Source organism: Pocillopora damicornis, chromosome 8 (assembly GCF_964200805.1).
Source record: "Pocillopora damicornis chromosome 8, jaPocDami1.2, whole genome shotgun sequence".
Taxonomy (NCBI): domain Eukaryota; kingdom Metazoa; phylum Cnidaria; class Anthozoa; order Scleractinia; family Pocilloporidae; genus Pocillopora; species Pocillopora damicornis.
Genome location: NC_142677.1, coordinates 14540609 through 14562416, shown reverse-complemented (window position 1 = coordinate 14562416; position 21808 = coordinate 14540609). Strand labels below are relative to the sequence as shown.

General features: G+C 36.0%; 2 protein-coding genes across 5 annotated transcripts; both read right to left on the bottom strand.

Annotated features, from left to right (window-relative positions):
- Window positions 1-6122: 6122 nt before the first annotated feature.
- On the bottom strand, window positions 6123-11669 carry LOC113679565 (uncharacterized). 2 transcript variants are annotated; one of them, XM_027196536.2, is made up of 4 exons: window positions 11170-11669; window positions 10755-10937; window positions 8456-8770; window positions 6123-8096 (listed from the first exon to the last, which is right to left on the bottom strand). In XM_027196536.2, exons 2-4 carry the CDS (start codon window positions 10828-10830, stop codon window positions 7726-7728), a joined length of 762 nt encoding a protein of 253 aa, XP_027052337.2. In that variant the 5' UTR covers window positions 10831-10937; window positions 11170-11669; the 3' UTR covers window positions 6123-7725. The 2 variants fall into 2 exon arrangements, with proteins under 2 accessions (XP_027052337.2, XP_089036401.1); XM_089180275.1 differs by having other exon boundaries at window positions 10765-10937.
- A 3907-nt stretch (window positions 11670-15576) lies between these two features.
- LOC113679564 (L-rhamnose-binding lectin CSL3) lies at window positions 15577-21796 on the bottom strand. 3 transcript variants are annotated; one of them, XM_089180273.1, is made up of 5 exons: window positions 21096-21796; window positions 19682-19968; window positions 17880-18176; window positions 17143-17472; window positions 15577-16966 (listed from the first exon to the last, which is right to left on the bottom strand). In XM_089180273.1, the coding sequence occupies exons 2-5, from the start codon at window positions 19758-19760 to the stop codon at window positions 16680-16682; spliced, it is 993 nt and encodes a 330-aa protein (XP_089036399.1). In that variant the 5' UTR covers window positions 19761-19968; window positions 21096-21796; the 3' UTR covers window positions 15577-16679. The 3 variants fall into 3 exon arrangements, with proteins under 3 accessions (XP_089036399.1, XP_089036400.1, XP_089036398.1); XM_089180274.1 differs by lacking the exon at window positions 19682-19968 and having other exon boundaries at window positions 21096-21776; XM_089180272.1 differs by lacking the exon at window positions 21096-21796 and having other exon boundaries at window positions 19682-21022.
- Between the last annotated feature and the right edge of the window lie 12 nt (window positions 21797-21808).

The window sequence follows — 21808 nt, the reverse complement described above, 5'->3', positions numbered from 1 at the left end:
TTTTTTCTTAATTATATTCAAAAAATAAATAAACAAATTAAAAACAAGAAAAAAAAGACGGGTACCACGGAGCTCGAATGTCAAGTTAGATAAGCTGCAAGGGACACCACAGACAATCTCGTATTGCATGCAGGAACGTCAGTATGTAGATAATTTCCACTTCCTTCACAGTGTTTCCGGAGAGGCAAATAGATACCAAGGATTCGCAACTTCCTGTGTATGTGAATTTATTTCCACAGTTTCAAGATGTCTAGGTTGTTTAAACGCGATAAAACTGAAAAGCAAGCAGTTAGTTGCATACTTGGTCTCTTGTGTTTCAAAGTGTCTAGGCTCTTTATCAGGTTCCCCTGTAAATTTCTTACCGTTAATTTTTATCCCTTAGCCTCTGGAATGCTGAATAATAGATTCCAAGAAATGTTTTGTCATAATCCCGTATGTAGGAAGTCCACTTAGACATGCCCTTTCAATAATTCAAAGCAAAGGATGAGGAAGTGAAAATTGTCATAGATAGTGATAATAGGGGATAAGGTGCTTTGACATGGAATTAATTCTCGGGCAAAAAATAGCATAATACTCACACAAAGCGGTTTACGCATGAGGAGTTTTCCTAACCGGGATGTTAAATTTCCTGTGAATTAACTTAAGCACAAAAGGCAAAGATAAAAAGACTTTTAAGGCACAATAATTACAAGCACAATCTTAATCTGCATTATTATTTAAAAGCAAAAAGGAAAATAAAACTACCGATAGGCATGATTACGTAACAATCTTCGTTACGCAACCCTAATCAGTAATGAAATACTTCTCTGTGGCAGAGTTTATTGTTTGAAACTGATGAAGTATTTCGTCTTCTACCAAGAACTCGCCGAGGAAATATATTCTTTATACTTTCTTAGGAATAGAGGGCGCTGGGTGTCAAAGTTATGCAACTTTCTTTCAAGGAAGATTCCACCACCTCTTTAATTAATTATTTATTTTATTCTATTCAATATTATTTATCTATTTTTGTGAAACTGAGCAAGGTCGTCGTCTTTCCAGAGGTCACGATTAAGACTCTTCGAGTGAAATTTTTAAAGTCGATGTCGTGACTGAGCCAGTACAAAACAAAATTAGAAAGACAGAGTCTGAGTAGATGATGGCTGCCATAAAGTTCACTGATCAAATGTTTCCATAGAACTCGAAACAAACCTGGCTAGGAAGTGCGTGTTGTCTTATTTTTCTCGCCAGCACACTGCTAGTGCACAAACGTGATAAGTTCCTAAAATAATGTTATTTCGGCGGCAATTTTATTTCATATGAATTTATTTCATGCAAATTATTTTCAAAAAACCACTCGGAAAAGGCTCCGCTTTAAGCACGTGCAACTTTCCTGATACAATCTTAGGAAAAATTTGTGAACATTATTGAACAATTTTTACACAGGATAAAAGTATTAAAACATGAAAAATAATAATTTTTCAGTATTTTTCAGAGTATAGATGAAGAAATAAGAAATCAGAGAGGAGCAAAGAAAAAAGAAATTTAGCGCAAGGTAATTACCTCCCTAAATTGCTAAGCCTTATTCTTGAACTTTGTAATTCTCGTCCAAAACTTGTAAAGCAAAGCAGTATTTCAAAAATACATCATCAACCAGATATAAGCGAAAATTTAAATATGATTTTTACGCTCGGAAGTAAAGGACCAAGTTTTTAAGAGTGTTATTCTTAATAACTGAGTATTTTGCACAGGACAAAAATTAAAAAGGACTGTATTTAGCCTAAATGCAGATGGAGCCACGGTAGGACATAATCTCTGAATACATCGATATCATATCCTCTGTTTCCATCATTTATAATTTTTTATATCAAGTTTCATCAGTTCTTTCCCAATTTGTGTATCTTACTGATAAACAAGTAGATAAAGAATATTTCGGTTTTTTTTTTTAAATTACCGATAGAATGCAGTAGTACTGATAAGGGAGTGACAGCTGTTTGTCAATAACCCTCAGCGAAAGAGATTAGTGTCTTTCTTCCCATGACCTTGAAATGTGATTCAGCAACGCCACTTTAGGAGAAATCGGATGCTAGTCACCCTCAGGAGTCTAAAAGTTGATTTATGAGGCACTGACAAAGTATGGGAGGACATTTGTGTTTTACTTGTGGTCGATACGAAATTTTAACAACCTAGTTATGTTAACCTGTCAAGTGATGTTATGTCGCTATGAAGTGAACAACTTGAAGAGAACGTACACCACATATACGATGGAAATGAAGACAATCGTTTGGAAACTAGTAGGATTTGGAGAATTAAAATTCAAAAGTTAGGCATCAAGCGATTCATCTCCAAGGGATAAGTGTGAGATGGAAACGATGACACAATTCAACTAGCAGTTCTAGTTCTATCATCACCAGGCCACACTCGGTTTATGGAGTAAGATTTTACAAATTACTCCCAGGCTTGAAGAATTTTCTCAATATGCCAAGAGGCTTATCGTGTATATGTAGAATCATAGTATTTTTTTTCAGTTTTTCTGTGGGTTTACTTGTACGATAAATAATAGATTTTTGACCAATGAGAGCTAACATAATATCTCTGTTATATTTTTATAGTAAGTGCAACCAAATTATTAACACCTGTAGACCGACCACGTCGTGACATGTGCCGCTCAAGCTTACATTCATACCTGCTGCTGATAGATGCACTGGTTTACACAGGTTGTTTTGGTTGTTTTTTAATATTGTGGTTTGTAGGGATTAAAAGACTAGGTAAACAGTAATACCACAAGACAGATCGCATTGGCAGAATATCAAAGCAAGCCATGTTTTGGTTTGAAAACACCAAACAATGGGATTTTCGAATCTACTCTACGCCTACGTGTGGTTTATGAGGTATTGTATCGGATTAGGAATATTTTTGCTTTGCGGCGAATTGTTTGTCCCTTCACGGGTAAATTTTGAAAACATTTTTGGTTCTGTGCAGATGAAACTGAATTTATTTAACTTATTTATTAAAATTGAACTTTGTACAGGTGAAACTGAATTTAATTAAAAACTTTGTCTTAAAAATTTTGTATAAAACAACAAGTGATTTTACACTTTTAAAGAACAAGAATTCTTCAAATCGTTGTCAGTGTAATTCGATAACCATTTTTTTTCCTTCAGTCCTGACTTAAAGGATATCTACACATTTCCCTCTTTGGTAAATTGGTCAGAAATTCCACCGATGAGAATTGAAATAAAGTCACTCTTCTTTTCGGATCGTAATTTCCTGACACGGTCCATTTAAAGCAACATTCTTAGCTCAAAGAGGTAAATTAAGAAAGATTTGATTTAAGCTGCATTACAATACTGTAAAATACTGTAAAATAAAACTTTGTGAGATTCAAACGCCCAAACTCCGGAAAATCGGGGGAAAGCGGATGAAAAGGGGCTTTAATGGGATCTTCTTAGTAGCTATGTCACGAAAACTTACTATAGATATATAAGGTACGTTTTCTGCTCGACATGTCCATGTTATGCCTGAAGCGATTGGACGTAAAAATAAAATTAGTTATGAGTGTGAAAAGTACCAAAATTGTTACGGCGCACTGTGTCGCTTGAGGATGTACACAAAGAACTTCATTCATGCAATGAATAAAAACGTGAGAGAACAGATGTTACATCAGCTTGTTTATTTTTTTTTCAACCCAAGAGACTAAACTCATTATCTTGTTCTTAAGCTATTTTTAGACTGAATAATGTTTCACAAAAAGAAGAGAAAGATAAGGTTATTTTCGGTAGATCACCCTCATCTCGTGGTTACTGTGATTGACTGCCGTTTCAGTTGTTTTTGAAATTTTTCTCGGTCTTCTATAAATAGTTCCACATGTCTCTGTTTGCTTGTTGTCCTGCTAAGAACATGTTTTGATGCATTTCACGCACATCCTAACAAATGGGAAACTTCTGACTGTTTAAATACACCATTTAAAATTTTCACCTTTTATAAATACAGTAGCGGGATATTTTGGAAGAATTTCCTTAGTTCCCCATTTTCGCCTTTGGTTATCTTCTTCATTAAAATCTTATTGGTATTTTTTTCTCAAATTTGTTTGTTTTTGTCCAAGAGAATATCAACAGTTAAGAATCTCTTTTTTGTTTTGTTTTTTTGCCTGCCCCGGGCGTCCAACCAGTAAAACGAAAAGCGATAATAGCGGAGAAGTGAATAAACGAGGGAAGTTTGGGTCCAGTCACGTTCTCTACGCGACCAGACCCAAGCTTCCCACGTTTTCGCTCTGCTACTACTGTTGCACGGTTTGCTATTAAACTCCGTTTTACTAACTAAAAGCCTGGAATAGGCTATTTTATTGCCTATTTATGAACAAAATAACTCTTTTCCAAGTGATGTTTTGATTCAACAAAGCATGCCGAAAAAGTGTTACCATATCTGCATATAATAGACTACTTGAAATCAAAGACCTAAATCTCATGGTTAGAAATACTTTAAAAAATATAAGAATCCCCTAATCTCTCTTGAGAGAGTCCTTGTCTTGCATTTTATGTGCACAGAACGCTGTAATTTTTATATCAGGGATCTCCGTGGTGCTCAGAAATATAAAAAAAAATCTCAAGAATCCCCTAATCTCTCTTGAGAGAGCTCTTGTCCTGCTTTTCATGCAGTAATGCACAGAACGCTGTAAAGTTTAAATCAAAGATCTCCGTGGTGCTTACATCACATCTCTCCTGTGGGAAGCAACCCAAAAAATATCGGAATTTCCTCGTAGGAGGCTTCCCTTATACGATTCCCCATTAACCCTTTAACTCCCGTGAGTGACCAAGATATAATTCCTCCTTACAACATCAACATAGAATCAAGTAGACGAGTGAGGAAAATAAATCAGAAAACTCAATTAGGGGACTACAAGTTGATCTAATACCAATTCTCCTAATTGAAATCGTAAGTATTTTATGGCAGACAGCAGAGAGAATTCCTAATGAGAGTTGAGTATTTTTTGCTGCCCTGATTATGTGCACTTATATTTGATTCTACAAAGTTTAGACTGTGGCTGACTGTGAGATGAATCTTATTGAATTCTTGAGTTATTTCAGTGGCCCTAGTGACATTTTGACAGTTGGGATTAATTAACAGCCCACGAAATACCCACACATAAGACGTGTGGCCCTCTGCCTCGACAAAAGGACGAAACATGCCGAAAAAAGAAAAGGAACAAGACTTGGGCTCGGTGAGCTGGGGAAAAAAATCTCGATTTCCTTACTACAAACGATTCTTCTTGATTTTGCTTTGGCTATTTATCGAAATCGGGCCAGCTCTCCGAAAAGTCATCATGAAGACTACTTTCGTATTGCATGAGGGCGTCTTCAGTTTTTCCTAAACAGTCCCCTTCTTTCCCACGCGTAAAGTTTTGTGAAACGCACCAAAATAAACCTGTAAAATGAATACAATGTCTCATATTGTCACGGCAAAGTCCCTTCCCGCCAAATGCTTAAATCAAATTTCACAGGCAACGCTTGAGTTACTCGTGGTGAGGTTAGAAAATGAGAACGATGCTTACCTCCTTGGCTGTTTCCTCTTGCGCTGGATGTATGTAGCAAGACATTCGTCGCCCTTTCAGAGATCACACAATTCGCCAATATTTTTCAGCCGCTAGAATACAGAAGTAAAGCCGCATTTTGGACTTCCTTTTCTGCTGTTTTCGTGTAGATATTTGCATAAAAAAAGCCCTGGTGTAAGAAAAATTTGTTCAAGCTAACTTTATGTGGCAGAAAAACATTTGTCATCATCGGATTCCGCCATCATCGTCAGTTGAAGGGTAGGCTGATGGCAACAGATAAACTGGTCAAAATGCATGATAGCAGAGTTGTGAAATGAAAGAATGTATTTGCTTCATATTCCTGAAACAAACAGCGCTAATTACACGGTGAATATCATGCTGCATTGTTACTGTGCTTGAGAGCTCAGATCAAATCATGTTTTTTTAATTTCTTGAGAAGCTTGAAACTATAAAAGCCACTGCAGACAGTCAGTTCTTATGAGTTTCGTAGCGTCAGTTAACGGTGATGTCGAATGTCATTCTGATTTTTGTAAGACATCATATATTCGGCGTTTACACCTAATACTTTCAAATATGCTATAGACGACAATGCTAATTACAAATAAACAGCCCCTTTATTTTATTTTATAGTCTGATGTAGTTACATAAGCATGAAGTAACGGGTAGTGCCCTGAAAAGTTATTAGGTCTCGTAATTTATCAAATAATATTACAATACAGCGACGCAAGCTCGGCTCCGTGAGGTCGAATCACTACAAGAAATTGAAACATTAAAGCTAATCTCATCTTCTAAAAAGGTTTACATACTTACATGATACGATTGATTAAAAAAAATGGAACCGTATCTCATCCATGATTGCGTTGCATTCTCTCGAATCGTTTGCCACTTTCTTGTCCTTCTCATTTGGAAATTCTTTCAACGACGTGTCTTAAGAATTTTTTTCTCTGACAGTTCACAAATCGCCACTTTGGAGGCGACTTGTCTCTCACGCCTGGACCATAGTCTAAAGTAATGCCACTTCCAGCTATCAATCAAACTGTTATTCTACATTAGTATTAAATGGCGTGAGACCTCTGACAATGAAAACACTTCGGAAAGGGAAGGATCTTGATTATACCAACTTTAAAAGTTTAATGTAGTTCTATAATCAGAAATGAGAATAGAAATGCTTCATATATGATGATATAAGTAATCGAAGTGTCCAATATCCTGCCCTTTGGAACATACATACATACATATACTTTATTTATTTATTCTAGAGGTAAACTATATATACAGATTAAAAACTAAGAAAAAAAAAGGTACTTCTAGAAAAGGAAGTTTGGAGGTTAACCCTATGTAAAAACTTCCTTAAAATAAAATAAATAAGTAAACAAAATTAGAATCAAAATCAAAATCTATACAACTAAATATTGAGATACAATTTAAGTTTAGATTTAAAATGCTGAAACATGACATATGAGTCTTGATTCCAGTGTTCTACAAACCCTTATTACCATCCTGGATCATTATACCAAAAAAATTTATCTACTTTTACCTGAAATCCTTGAGGTTTTCCCTCTACCTCATAGCAATAGCTGGCAATTGAGAACGATCGCAGGTCTAGAACTAGAAAAATTTTGCATTTGCACGAAAGCAAGCATTTCTGAATTACATCTTCAGCGTAATTACCTTTGATTACAACTACCATTTAGCATGATATGAGCCATTGCCGAGGTATCTCCTCTTGCCTATGATTCACATCGAACTGGAAGACAACCTGCGTTTAGAGTTAATTATAGTATTGACTAGATTACGTATAGAGGAAACGACACTCGAAAAAGGCCAGCAAACGGCTCTCTACACGCCACAAACCCTTATTAGGACGATGCAAAAGGCGCTGAACACCGGTTGCAACTGGTTGGCGTAGGCTGGCTAGATGAGATCTATTCGTAAAGATCTCAGTGATTTGTCAGAAATATTCGCAAGATGGAATTATTGGCCCTATGTAAAAATCAGGGAAAACTATTCACATTAAGGCCAATTCAAATGTAATTGTTTAGCCTGGCTGATCAATTCTTACATGTGGTGACGCCCTCATTCTCTTTGTCACGTCATATCAGTTGTTAGAGAGACAAAAAACGTCTGAAATTATCTGCATTAATGATTTTTTCGGCGGGCAAGAGGGTTTAAATACGTTTGAATACGTCTGACTTGTATCAGCAATAAGAGTTGATTATACCATATATGGAAATCCAGGCAAGTAAACCCAAAGAAGAAAAACTCGATACATGCATAGAGCCTGAGAGTGCTCCCAAATATACTGAAATGCTTGGATCAAATACAGGTATTTCTTTGTCTGACTTCGTGTTTGGCTTTGTTGTTGTCAAAGGCAGCGTTTGAGTGTTGTTAGCCGTCGCGGTACTTTTCATCGGTGGAGCAGTGGAGTTAGTGGCGTTGAAAGAATTGTTCCCAGCAGTTGAAATGAAGGTTATTGAGGCAGTGGAGTTAGTGGCGATGATAGAACTGTTCTCAGCAGTTGAAATGAAGGTTGTACTTGTTGTTGACTTCCCACTGCTCACTGGTTTTACTAAGGGGATTTTTAGAATAAGAGGGTTATAACTGAGTTATCGAAGCTAATATAAATGAAAAACATGAGTAGAAGGATAACAAAAAAGGGTAAAGGTCTTTAAACGAGACATCATAGAGATAAGGGGTATCTAAATCACAAAGACGTACGTTAATAAGCAATTACCTTTGATCAAGGACAGAGAACAACGAAAATGTATGAAGGGGAGTGAGTCATGTTGGCCCCATGCCTACAATAAATGATGCGACTGCACAATGACGCTGAAAATATCATTTTCTTATCAAAAAACGAAGAGCTAAGGCTCCCTATCTCCCGCTCTAGGTCCACCCATGGCAATGACAAAGGTGAAATTTGCTTACCACAAGCAAACAAGACGTTGAGATAAGCAGATGAACTCCTTTGTTTAGAGACGTTCACCCCTTTGCAAGGATCGCCAAATATGTTGTCCAATGCTGTGATCCAACAGTTTTTCTTGTTGTCACATGCGGTCTTCAATATGTTAGTCACCTCTACTAGATTACACCGCTGACTTGACATTTCTCCTTTGGTACATATACTAGCCGATGATTCACCAAAGTCAGCACCCTCAATCCGAAGAACTTTAGGTGAGCAGTTCAAGTGCATGACGTCATTTTCGCAGACGTACTTTGAGCGGATAATTCTTCGGTCTATTTCTACAAGTCAGATTTCAATGAGTTGGTACTAAACATCTTAAGGGAGAAGGACGAGTTTACTGATTTTTCATGCAATGAAGACTGCTCCTTATTTAGTACTTAAAACTCGGCCATTATAATTATCAAAGGTTTAAGTTTCCAAAGAAACTGTGGTGCTGCGTCAATGGGAGAGAATAAAAGGGTAATTTAGTATTATCAACTGAGTTGTTAACGTAAGTTAGCCACCGTAAAGAGTTTCAGATCGGACGTTTCGAGCGTTAGCCCTTCGTCAGAGCTTAATATCATTATCATTAATAAGCATTCCTACAAACTGCTCTGTTTATTGCTTCATTTACTCATTCATTTACAGCTTTCCACTTGTCATTTTGTATGATTATTTGAATGTTACATGCAACTCCCTATATAAAGCAATGACCTTTAATACATAAAAAAAAATCGACAAAAGGCAATTTCCTTTCATGAGAAAGTTAACAAAATTTTTGTCTTTTAAACAATTGGTTTTTTTTTAGTCCTTTTCACAACACACGAAACTATACTTGTCATGGAGACAAAAGTACTTCGCTAATTCTGTACTTCAGTTGATACAAAATATTTTAGATGGTTCAGCCATACAACTCTACTGAGTTTCCCATGACGTGAGACTTGTGGGGAGACTGTCACAAGAGAAAATCTTACCGAAACAGAATTTCCGTTACACCCTGTTCAGTTTCCTTGATAATTTCCAGAATCGTTTACACAATCTAAACTAGCCAGCTGTAAGCTTTTTTTAATTGGAAATGTCTGTGTTCAATTTCTGGTAGGTCCTTTTTTCAAACGAAGGAAATTTTCATAAAAAATTTTATTTTTTTCAATCTATGTTTTTCGAGGGAAAGCTTGACAAGAAATATTTGCCTTGCGTGCACAGCGTCTTCTTTTTCAGTAAAAATATATGACACTTCCAAAATACGTTTTTGAATTTGGCGTCCACCGAGGGATCTGGCGCGTTCGAGCTTTTCGAACAAGGCGTTAAATCTCTTTTGCGGTTTATACAGATAATTCACTGTTAAATACTTGTTTTCCTGTCAATAACTTTTTCTTTCGTTGCAAGGTGGGAAATATGGTTTCATTGAAAATTTTAGAAAACCTATTCAAAAAATATATTCATTCATAGATACAAAAAATCTAGGATTAGTTTGAGAATAATCTTGGTTTAAAGGAAAATTCCTGTAAACATTAAAAATTGAAAGCAATTAACTACTGTTGTCATTTCGTTTGGTAGAAGTTCTCTCGCAAATTTACATTCAAATTTTTAAAGAGGACCTCAAAAGGATTAACTTTGTTTATCTCTTTGAAGCATTTAAACTAAAGGAACTGGCTTCATATCTTTCCTTTTCTCCGATCCGTTTCGAAAAAAATTGTCAGATTACATTCGAAGTCTGTTACGAACGCGTGCACACCAAACAGACAAGCGATACAAACATACAAATATCAAAGTTCTTCTTTTCATTTAAATCTTGCCTGAAATGTTTTGTTGGGTGATTAGAAGGTAGATAAGTAATATTAAAATAGAACCGTAAGGATTATGTAAATATCATGATTAGAATTTATCTAACGTTTACAAATGAAAATGCCAATTATCTTTCGAACAGGGTTGAATCTCATGGAATTTTCCTCTTTTCATCGGCTTTTTGAAGGAAGTATTTTTCATTTGTTAGAATTTCAGCTTTGTTTTCCGGAATAGACTGATTGATCACAACTCAAAACAATAAGCTGCAAATTCGAAGGAATGAACCATACATTTTCCGCCATAAACTTGGTGTAAATATTTATATTTAGTTATCTATATAAGTCACTTTTTCTCTACACAAAATATCTAGAAGCATCATAGATAAGGTATAATTTTCAGCCTCAAAACACGATGTTATCGTCCTAAACAGAAAGTTTCCTAGTAGTCTCAAAACTTCCTTTTTATTTGTTTCGATCTATAGCACTACAAAGGTCCTACCTGCTCTTACTTCGGTAAAGCCGGTGACAGTGGAAGCTAAGGATATCAGGAAAATCCAGTACCGCCCAGCCGACATATTTGAAAGTAAGTGATTATGAACGACTGCCTTTACGAATTCGATGCGTTACACTCCTGTTAACAACTTAAGCTCCAGTGAACCGAGGTTGATAGGAACGATACGACCTGAAGTACGAATGGACGGTAATAACAAAATTGTTACGTTTTTCTGGTCGCTAAATCGTCCAATTAATATCTTATGAATTATATATCAAAATCGGGGCACCCTCGCATGTGTCAACAATTAAACTGGTTTTTGCGTAATCAAAGTTTCGCGTTGTCTCGAACATAAACGGCAGCTTCGATTCACCGAGAATAACTAAAATTCATAACAACTTCAAATTTCTGCGACACTCACCCTAGGTGCGAGCTCGTCATTTCCAGCACATCTGTGAAAATATGTTAACGGAATTTAAATCAAACAAAATAATTAAATTAAATTGTCTTTCCTTTCTGGCTCATTTATTTCCAAAGCAGCGAGTTGTCTACCTTTTTAACATTATTTATTTACTAAAACATCCTTAAACAGGACTTCAGCCCAGCTTTACAGGTAAGATGTAAAATTTTTTGGGACATCAAATTTCATTTACTATAGGTTTCAATTAATAATGATCTGCCATAATTGTTCATTCGATTATCACGAAAAAACATGCACAATCTCGGCCAGGAGCATTTAAAAGTTTTTTGTTTACGAAATTTATTGAAATTAACAGTGTTGAGATGTTGCGAGCTAATGCGTGTTTGTTGTTATAAGTAGAGAAGTAGGCGTTAATTTAACGATGAAAACATTGACTTTCTCCGTAGAGTGCTTTTTGATACAGCAGGCTAACTCACGAAACTACTCATTTATGTGCGGCAAGTCTACAGGGTCAGCCAATGGCGTGAATTTCCTTAACTGGATTTAACTTTTACCCGTGGAGAACTGCCAAGATGCTGTTTCCTTCGGTTCGTTGAGGTGCTCGTTTCGAGATTAGTCCATCTTTAAGCAAGTCACCATAATGATTCTACAACTAAATAAAAAGACATTGAACAGTGCTTTATGGTAATTGTCTAGACTGACTCTTCTTTTGGAACTTGCTCATCATGCTATTTACATTGGTATCCGTTTTTTAGCTCAATCAAGTTTTATACCAGCCAATTGAAAATCAGCACTCCACGATTAAGGATGAAACCATCAAACAGCTCATTAAGTAAATGGGCTGTTTTGATATCTTAGTTGTAGAACTTGCAGATCATTCGATCATGATTCGTGCGATACGTACGACTTGAACAACTCTCGTCGACAAACACGTTTAGGTACAAGAGATTTCTTAAGGACTTATCCTCAAATTTTTTGTGACCAAGACTTGGAGAAGGCTTGGATTACTAAATATCATGAATTAACGATACAATTAGCTACATAAGAAAAAAAGCCACGCATTTAAAAGGGTTTGTCTGCTGCCTTAATTGACACGCAAACATTTGGGAAAGGGCTGTATTTTATAACAAAAATCATCTTGTCCAAATTTCGTTTTTCTTGATGAGTACTCCAAAGCTCACTCGAAGTATATTTCCTATTTTCTTGTTTTGCTGTTATGAATGGCGTAGCTTGTCACTCGCTTCATATTTCAGTCATTCATCGCGTTCCACTTGTCACTTTATTTATCAATTATCTTGTTAGTTGTAACTCCCTGAGAAATAATTTTTCGAGGCAAATGAAATTTTAAAAAAATGTCCCCTCTCGTCACTTAGCAATTACTATGATACAAGTGCAATATGGCTCTGAATCATCATGGTTCGCGAGTCACAAAATGGACAGTTCAACATTTACAAAGCTAGGAATTTTTAAGGAACTCGATGAAGGACTCATGAACATAAGAGAAAGCAATCGTAGATTATCTTTGACGCAAGAGAAATGACATCAGAGTCTCATTCGAAATTTTGCTAAGATTGTAAGCCAACACTTAACTATAATTTTCAACAAAACTGTCCTTTAGAACACGCTGTATTACTCTTGAAAGTAGTATTTTGATAGAGATATATGATGCTTACAAGGCTTGGGACGAACTCTTTCATTTTGAGAGCTATTGTGCTGACTACCATTGTGTACCCACTAGTGTAGAACGCCCACTCCCGCACGTCCTTGACGTTGAACCAATGACAACGAGAAGTTAGCAGAGTCTGCTCGAAAGCCGATGGGTGGTCTTGTTAGTGTGCTTTCGTTATAAGGGGAATGTTTTTTTCTGAAAACTTAAAAAAAGATACTGATTTCGACTTTTTTCAAAGTTTTCCTTTTATAATGGTAATATTGCGGCTTAAACAAGACGAGAGAGCATTTTCGAAAGGGCTTTACACAGGAAAGTGATGAAAAAGAATGAGCACGAAAATTAACGGACTGTGGGATTTGTCTCCCTAAAGACAGAATTGTACATGTTGTCTCTCGTTGCCTCTCTCTTCCACAACATTTCTCCTACCGATCGCGGTCATTGGTTCCTGCTTTAAATTGGTTGTGATTAGCGGACGAAAAGTATAATAGGAAATGACTGCATAAGCTTTTCGGTCGAAAATTGAATGGCTTAAGCAGATCTGTACTTTTGCAGTCGATTTTAAACGTTATTTTTCGGTTGCGGGAAAAGACTCCGTGTTGTCTTTGCATCCTAAATTCTGGGAAACCATTATTTTTCAACCATCATTTGATTTCTAGATACAAAAATTTATACACCCTAGAAATTAAACTGGTGCTGCCTTCTTAACCAGTCAGACACAAGATTAAAATTGATTGTTACTTCGATCATACGCGCGTTCCCTCGCTTGTGGCAGTTAACCTATGTTAAATATCGATCCCCCTTTAATTAGCTATTTTTGTCACTTTAATGGGAGGATATAGGTTAAACCACTGACGCGACAAAAGGGTTTGAAGATGAGTACAAAAAATATTCAATTAATTAACCAAATTCTCTCAGAGCTTTTTGAAAAATGAACAAAGAAAATAATAAATTATAAATTCTATCGACTTTCAACAATATTGTTTCCCACGACTTGCGAGTGGGTAGTTGTTGTCTTTTTCGAAAGGGAAGGAGACGGAGAGAGGGAAGGTTAATGGTTGGAGGGGTCAGTTAGAAACTTTCCTCGTATTCCGATTCTTGCCGAACCCAGAGTGTGAGCTGAAAAGGGAAGTTCCTAAATGCAGGATATTTATACCGAAAATTTGCATAGACTATATCCACTCTCAATCTGCAGTTAAATAAATTTCTTAAAAACCGTCAGTTAGAATTTCCTTCGGCCGAGATAGAGTAAGTTTTGATCTCTGAATCTAGTGCAACATCTCTCATGAAATTATAGACTTAACCTTAGACTCTCCAATCTCAGAAACTAAGAGACTTACATAATTTTTTATACTTATAGGCGTTTGAAGTTCATTGTGGTTAGTATGAAAACAAGGCACGTTGATAACAGGATTCCGCTTATAGCCTTGGGAGCTACAAGATTTGATCCATGAATTCAGGCGGTGGTAGCATCCTGTAGAAAAAAAACATCTTTTGATTCCTATAGCTTTCAGCTCGCTTCGATTTCTAACGTCGGTGGAAATGATACATTAACCTCTATTTGGCTGTTAAATATTTTATCGCAACGGCTGAACTCGGCTGAAAATCAATTTGCATTTTTATTACACCATTAAGATAGCATTGACAAATGATCATGCGATTTAAGATTCAAATTCTACATCGTATTCTTGAGCCGAAAGTGCAATTTACCCGTAATATAATTAATACGAATATTTATCTTAAACTGGTTGTTTCACTGTTCTCGTGAGTTGATGGCCAGCACTTGGTATATTAACTTAAGTTAAGAGTAATTTCCCTGGTGTTCTCGAGGCTAATCGATCAGACCGTGGTTGTATAAAAGACTTTTGACTGTATTTCACAAGAAGAATTCTTTATCTGTGCAAACAACAATTTAAGTTGACTTTTTAGCCATGTTAGGGTGGTAGCTGGAAAGCAAATGTGGAGTACTTCAGTCTTTTAGAAGCTCCAAAAAGTGAATTGTTGTTTTGAATTACACATTTTTCAACGTGAGCTTTTGTTGTTGTTGTTGTTGTTGTTGTTGTTTAGTCTCTTAGCCTCGTAAAGGTACTTGTCAATATTTCACGAGCCACTTGGTGTGCATGCTCTTATTGGATATGTTCTGCTCAATATATTTTAAGCGGAGATTTGTAATATCTCTATAATATCTCTATAACTGAGAGAAGCTGAACTCACTTAACACATTTAACAATAGGATCCACCCAAATCATCTTGCTCGCCTATTTTAGTCAAAGGTAAGAAATTTGAGTAAAGGAGGCAGGTTGGATGACCATCCAGTATCGTTTCAACTTCAGTATTTTTCTAAAAAATCTTCTAAAACTTTTAAATAAAGAGGTAGTTCCCAAACTCTAATTAATTTATTAGGCCTCTTAACAATAGAAAATGTTTATCGACTTTCTGTGGAAAAATTCTTGCATTTAAGCCCTATTAACAAAGCACTTGACATGTTCCGACATGCTAGTAATATTCATGGCTGCCACACAAGCTAGGCAGCCAGAAAGAATCTTTACCAGCCTGAAGTGCGAACTAATGTGGGTAAACAATACATTTCTTTCATGGCAATCGGTATTTGGAATGACCTTCCACCCTCTTCAAAAACGCAAGTGTAATTTAATTTCCAAGGCAAGTGAAACATTATCTGCTGTCAGAACAAGAGGAAATTAAGCCGCTTCCTTTAAAATTATTATTACAGTTCAACTGACTTTTCTCCTAACTGTTTCTTTTATTTTATCTTTTAATTCTTCTTTATTGTTGTTGATGTTGCTGTTTTATTTACTTTTCCCTTCTTTTCTTGTCTCACTCTCTGCCGCCTGAAACTTAAAATGTACGGGGGAGCTAACAAGAAAACCTCTGTTTCATTCAACTCCCTAATTCACAAAGTAACAAAACTATCTAGATACTAATAAAAACCTTTTTAATCTGTCAACCATAATGTAAAATAAAAACAAATATTATAATTTTATTCAATTGACTCATGCGAAAAGAGCGTTGTCTTGTCGTGTCTTTCTGAACGAATCATTTAAACGTCAGCATCTGAATTTATTCCGTTTCCAACTTGCGACCGACATAATCAATATTTTTATTTCTATTTCTTTCTGGAGTAATTATTCATTAATTTATAAGTTGATATCAAAGGATGGATGAAGGCTGATTTTTTCTTTTGACCATCCTGCAATATAGCAATATTTTCGTTAACTGACATGTGGCTAAAAATGCTGAGCCACGCCTTACTACTCCTATCGACATGTAAACCAAAAGACCTTTGAAAGACCCAGGAGTGCAATTGAATTTTAAAGGAAAATAAAATCACTTAAAACTGCATGACACTTTTTCTCTTGGAAATTCCTATTGTTTTAAAAATCTGTAACCTTTTGTTCAGAGATGGATAACGCTATCCACTGGATGAATCTCTATCCAATAGATAGTGCAGTATGTTTGTTGGGTCAGTATCCACTGGATTGTAATTTATCCGTTGGATTGCATTATCTACCCTCTCAACAACTGGGCTCTGGAGTTTAAGCGATTACGACCACGGCTCAAGAAATGATGTCTGTCAGAAGGTAATATTCAACCTTTTCTTAAGATCAGAATTATCTTGGATTGATTAATTATATATTAGAAATAAGTAATACACGATACACGAAGAATTGTTTTTAACGTAGTCACCAAACAGACAGTAAAGGGGCGCCAAATGTTTGGTTGACTTAAAATCCCCATTTGTTGGTCGTCAGGCTTGTTCGTGTTTAATTGTCGTTTGCTTAGAGTTCCAAGTGTAGAATTCAGCGGTTGCTTGACGACTTGATAATTACAGAGGTTGAAAATGAAAATTTACAACAAACAGCAAGGCTGTCATTACATGAGAGATCTGATTGCCGTATCCAGTATTATATATGACAAAGCCATAACCAGCGGAGTCGTCTTCTTCATCATTGTCGTCAGGATACTTCGGGTTCATCTCAGTCGTCGTGGACTGGGTTGCGTAGTTAAAGGGTGCAGAGGGTGAGGAAGGTTTTGTCAATACCGTTGTAGACTTGTTTTCGGCGAACGCGGTAGGGGGTACGGTCGTAGGTGGTGTAGGTGATACTTTCTCTACTAAAAATTTCAAGTAAAAAAGAAATGCTACATCTCTGACCCTTCACCGGCTCATCATAATTCTGTAATGCCAGAATTTCTTCCATAATCTCAAAGAACAGATCAAATAGACGCAAGATAGGATGTAAAGCAAATCATGATATTTTGGAGATTTATCATGGAAATTTATTACTTACCGCAGCCATACATGACATTCAGATCCTTATGGACCGACATGCCCGGACACTTGTCTCCCGTGGTACTCGTATCTACTGTGAAATTACACTTTGTGCGTCCTTCACAACGCCCTTTTACAAAATCTTCCCTATCATCTGGGGCGCAATATTCAGCAGTGTTGACATAATCCATCCTTCTCCCTATGCAAATTTTGTTTTTATCTTTTTTCTCTCGCCCGTATCTTGCCTGGATGATATTAAGCACCTCTGAGGCCGTGCAACTTAAATACATCGAGTCGCCCTGGCAGATGTATTTAATTTTGATGTCCCAACGTGGATCCGTATCATTAACTGTGGAGATGAAGAGATGAAATTAGAGATGAATTAGAACTTTAAAAAAAATAAAAAGCCCCCTGAGCAAGAAAAATTTCAAAGAAATGAATAAGTAAATACATACATGAACGAATAATAAATGTATGGACGAGTGAATGATTGAGTGCTTGAGCGAGTGACCAAATGAATTAATGAAGCCACAAATGGATGGATACTTTCCTTACAAAGCCTTGGCCTTACATTACATACGTTTACGCATAGATTTGCAATTATTTAAAATATTGTTCAGGAACGCCACCATTTTGATTTTTTCGTAATCTATTAAAAGCAAAAGTAAGATTTACAAGTAATGTCTACGGTTCTAACTTAAACTGTCTCACCCTTAAAAACTGATCGGTGTTTTATTGTGATAATTCATTACTTACCACACAAATACGTGACTTTCAGATATTTAAGGGTCAACATGCCAGGACAATTGTCTCCCATTGTACTCGTATCTACTGTGACATTGCACGCCATTTTTCCTTTGCAACGCTCACTTATCAAACTTATTTTATCAACAGGAGCACAATATTCAGATTTCCTTGCGCAATTGTCACTTTTCGTTTGATAGTAAGTTGCACAATAGATCTTCAGCACCTTAGGGGCCGGGCAATGTAGATTCATCGTGTCATCCTGGCAACTGCGTTTGGTTTTGAAGGCGCTCACTTGATACAGCGCACCTAAAAGGAGATAAATTATAACGTTAACAAAACAAAGCTCACTGAGCGAATAACATTTCAGGGAAACAGATAAATGAATGCATGCATGAATAAATAATAGTTGTAAAGACAAGTGAACGAATAAATGAAAAAAAAATGAAAGAATGAATGGATAGATGAGTGAAATAGGTGAGTGCTTGCGCGAGTGAGTGAGCGAATTAGTTAGTGAATGAGTGACTGGTAAATGAAGCCACGAATGGATGGATACTTTCGTTTCAACATCTGGGCTTTATATTACATATATTAAAAGGAAAAGAAATGAAAAAAAAAAAAACGTAAAACACTTTCATGTTGATTCTTGCTGTGTTCAGCAAGAAGTTTAAATACTTTTTCTACTTGTTATACTTTGTGCTGTCTCACCCCAAACAATTGATTAAATTTTCATCGTAGCGACCGAGAATTGATCCGCATAAAATGTTTTCATAACATCGCAAAAGGAGGTAATAATAACAGTCTTTCGTTCCCTGATTTTGGTTTTATTAAGGTTCGGCAGTTTTGACCCATTCAAAAGGGGTTTAATGAATTAAAAATGAGAATTTAAAAGCGGCTTACCCCTCTCCAACTAAAAGTGGAAACAACCATCTTAGTATCAATAATTGTTTTTAATAGAGTCGATGATTTCTATTTACGGTTTCTCTTCTTAGTCAAAACATCATTATTATCTTAACTTCAACTTCAGGGGAAAAAGGCATTCTAGAAAGAACTACGTACGAAAAGTCAAGATAAATTAAAATTCGTCTTTAATAGGATTGATAAGGTTTATTTTATTTTTTAAAGTACATTGTTAATTATTTGCTGGAAATATTCAAATTTTAGTAATATTTCAAAAAGCAAAATAGTAATAAAAAAACCGTTTATGTTGACAGTTATACAAATTGACTGCGGGAAGTGAGAGAATTTCTAGGATTTGGCTAAACTCGATTTTGCTTCATAATGGCGAAACAACTGAAGACGAACTGTATCTCCTATATATTTCTGTAGAAAATATGATTTTCACCATAAGGTGTCAAAAGGAACCTTCAACAGATAAGAATTGTATCAGGGCTTCTATCATCGTTTTGAAAAATAGCCAATAGCCTGTTTTAACAGCAAGATAACAAAAAAGTCTGTAATGGCATTTCGCCTCTTTAAGAGGAATATCCTAAATTCATTAAACGAACCTTAATGATGAAATGGTTTGTCTAAAAAACTTATTTTTTCAAGTAGACTTATGCATGAATAAAATTTCAAAGAGAATAAAGAATGGAACCAGCTTTCCCTTTCCCGAGTTTACAAATGCTGAACCCTTTCTTCAAACTTAGGCCCGTAAATAGAAAATTAATTACATTTTTGGAAAGGTGTCGAGAAATTGTCGTTGTTACAAATACCAAACTGTCTAAGAATTTAAATCAAACAAAACCCATTTGTTTGTAATTCCGGTATCTCGCAGAGTCAGAAGCATCTAAGATATACCTTAGGCTACTCACCATTATTGAGAAACGACAATTCCTCGAGGGAAGCAAGCAAAAGGAATCCTTGAAGCAGAAGATAATAATTGTGATACATCGCTCCTAGTGCGAGTAAATTGACCGTACCACCTAATTTCCTCTGGCGAGTACCGCTGGTGAAATTCTCTTTTAAGTACTGTCGCAACAGGGTCTGGGCTAAACTGCTCTATCTCGTTGAAATCGCCTTAATGAAAAGTGTGCGTCGATTTGCACCTCTCCTCCAATGATTTTTCCCCACCTTTAGTGATTAACACTCATTTGGGACACTGCGTGTGTTTATCAATAATAAATAGCAATCAGATATGGGGTGCAATTTTTTTTTTAAAAAACTTGATCTTTAAACGAATTTACTGTTGACATCGAACATTTGTTCGCGGTCATTTCAATCGTTCTTATTGTCTCGTCTCTCACAACCAGCGACTTCTTAATAACTCTCTGAATCACCCTCAAAATTTTCACCAAAACACTTGCACCTTATACATTTGTTAACGATGTTAAGATTATGTATTTTTTAGATTATATCATACATTTGAGGAAAGCTTTCACAGCTTTACCTCAATAAGTGCTTTTTTTTTTTTTTAAATTTAGATCAAGATTAAGTGCATTTCGGAAAATATTTTCTTCTTAAGCTAAGCTGCGTCTTAGTTATCACTATGAGTTTTAACACTAAAAGTTTCAGTGTGATTAATGAAATCTTATCAACCGCTTTTGAATGGTAGTCTTAAAAGAGAAATGAGTAAGTATATGTGAAACTTGCGAGAATTCTGAAGAATATCCTGTTAAAATTTTAATTTTGAAAAGTTCAAATTTTAAGTACGTCCAGAACGTATACCCGTGCGACGCATAATAGAGAGAATTTCCCGCACATAGCGAATATTTCGATTAGTGTTATCTATAATTTGTTTTGCGGTTCTTCGTGGAAAATGTCCATAAATGTATCGCGCACATGAAACGTCTTCTTTTTCAACTACTTCAGTTATTTTAAGTTACCGATGGTTCTTTGAGTGACCGTCTTTTTCTCGCAATTTTGGAGAATTCGATTTAATGGAGAACACTAACGAAAATTATAAAAACTGGGGAAAAGCAATATGATCCGGATCCTCATAAAAGATGACTCGGATCATGGTGCATTGGCGAAATCAATGAATTAAACAAAAAAAAAAACGATTCATCGGTTCCGAAATTTGATGCACGATGATCCCTGCGATCTTGGGGCACTGATCCTTATCTCTCTCTTCCAAAGAGAAGGCATCCCCAAGATCTGTAGGTGACTGATTACATTCAATCAAGAGTAATTAATAAATAGACAATTTCAGACGGTCTACCTTCACATCATGTGGACATTATAGGTAAGTTTACACAAAGAAAGCATTCGCATAGCCCTGAAGCTCACCTTCCGCAGCTTACAAGGAGCATTGGTGTTCCTCCATTGCAGTTTACCAAGTCCGGAAATTTTTCAGGTTTCCCTAATAATCGGCTGTTACTTACTAATAATCTTTGATGGAAAAGGCGCCAGAAAATAAAGTGTTCAACACTCGAAGAGAAATTCCAAATCTTCAAGCAACCATCTATTAAATTGTTTATCATATAAACACAATAGCCCGTCACTGAAAAGAAAAGTCGACTTTATCAACGAAAGAAAATAAAAAGATCGACAATCCCCGAATAAAAATTGTAAAATGCGTTGGCGCTAAGGCTCAAGATAAAAGATAAAAAAAATTCGTTGAATCACTACAAAAATAAGAATGAGCGTAATTTTCAAAATACAAAATTCTCAGTTATTGACTTTGTCCTTACTGACAGAAGAAATCTTTTAGGTACGCAGCCAAAAGTGGCTTGTGGCAAATCTTGAAGTTGTTGATTTTCGTTCTCAGCCGCGAGAAATGTCATTACCAAGGCCACTGAATACGTATTTTTTCCGTTTTTGCTTTCGTATTTTAGTTTTCTTCCCCTTCTAGGAAACTTTGAACGTCGCTGTCTGTAAACCGTACGGATATTTCGGCCATAATCCGAGAAAATTCAGACAAATAACCATGGATTGAGAGGTGAAGGCTTTGCTGTTCATTCATCAACCTGACTGAGTGGCGCGAAAGGCGAGTGACGAGT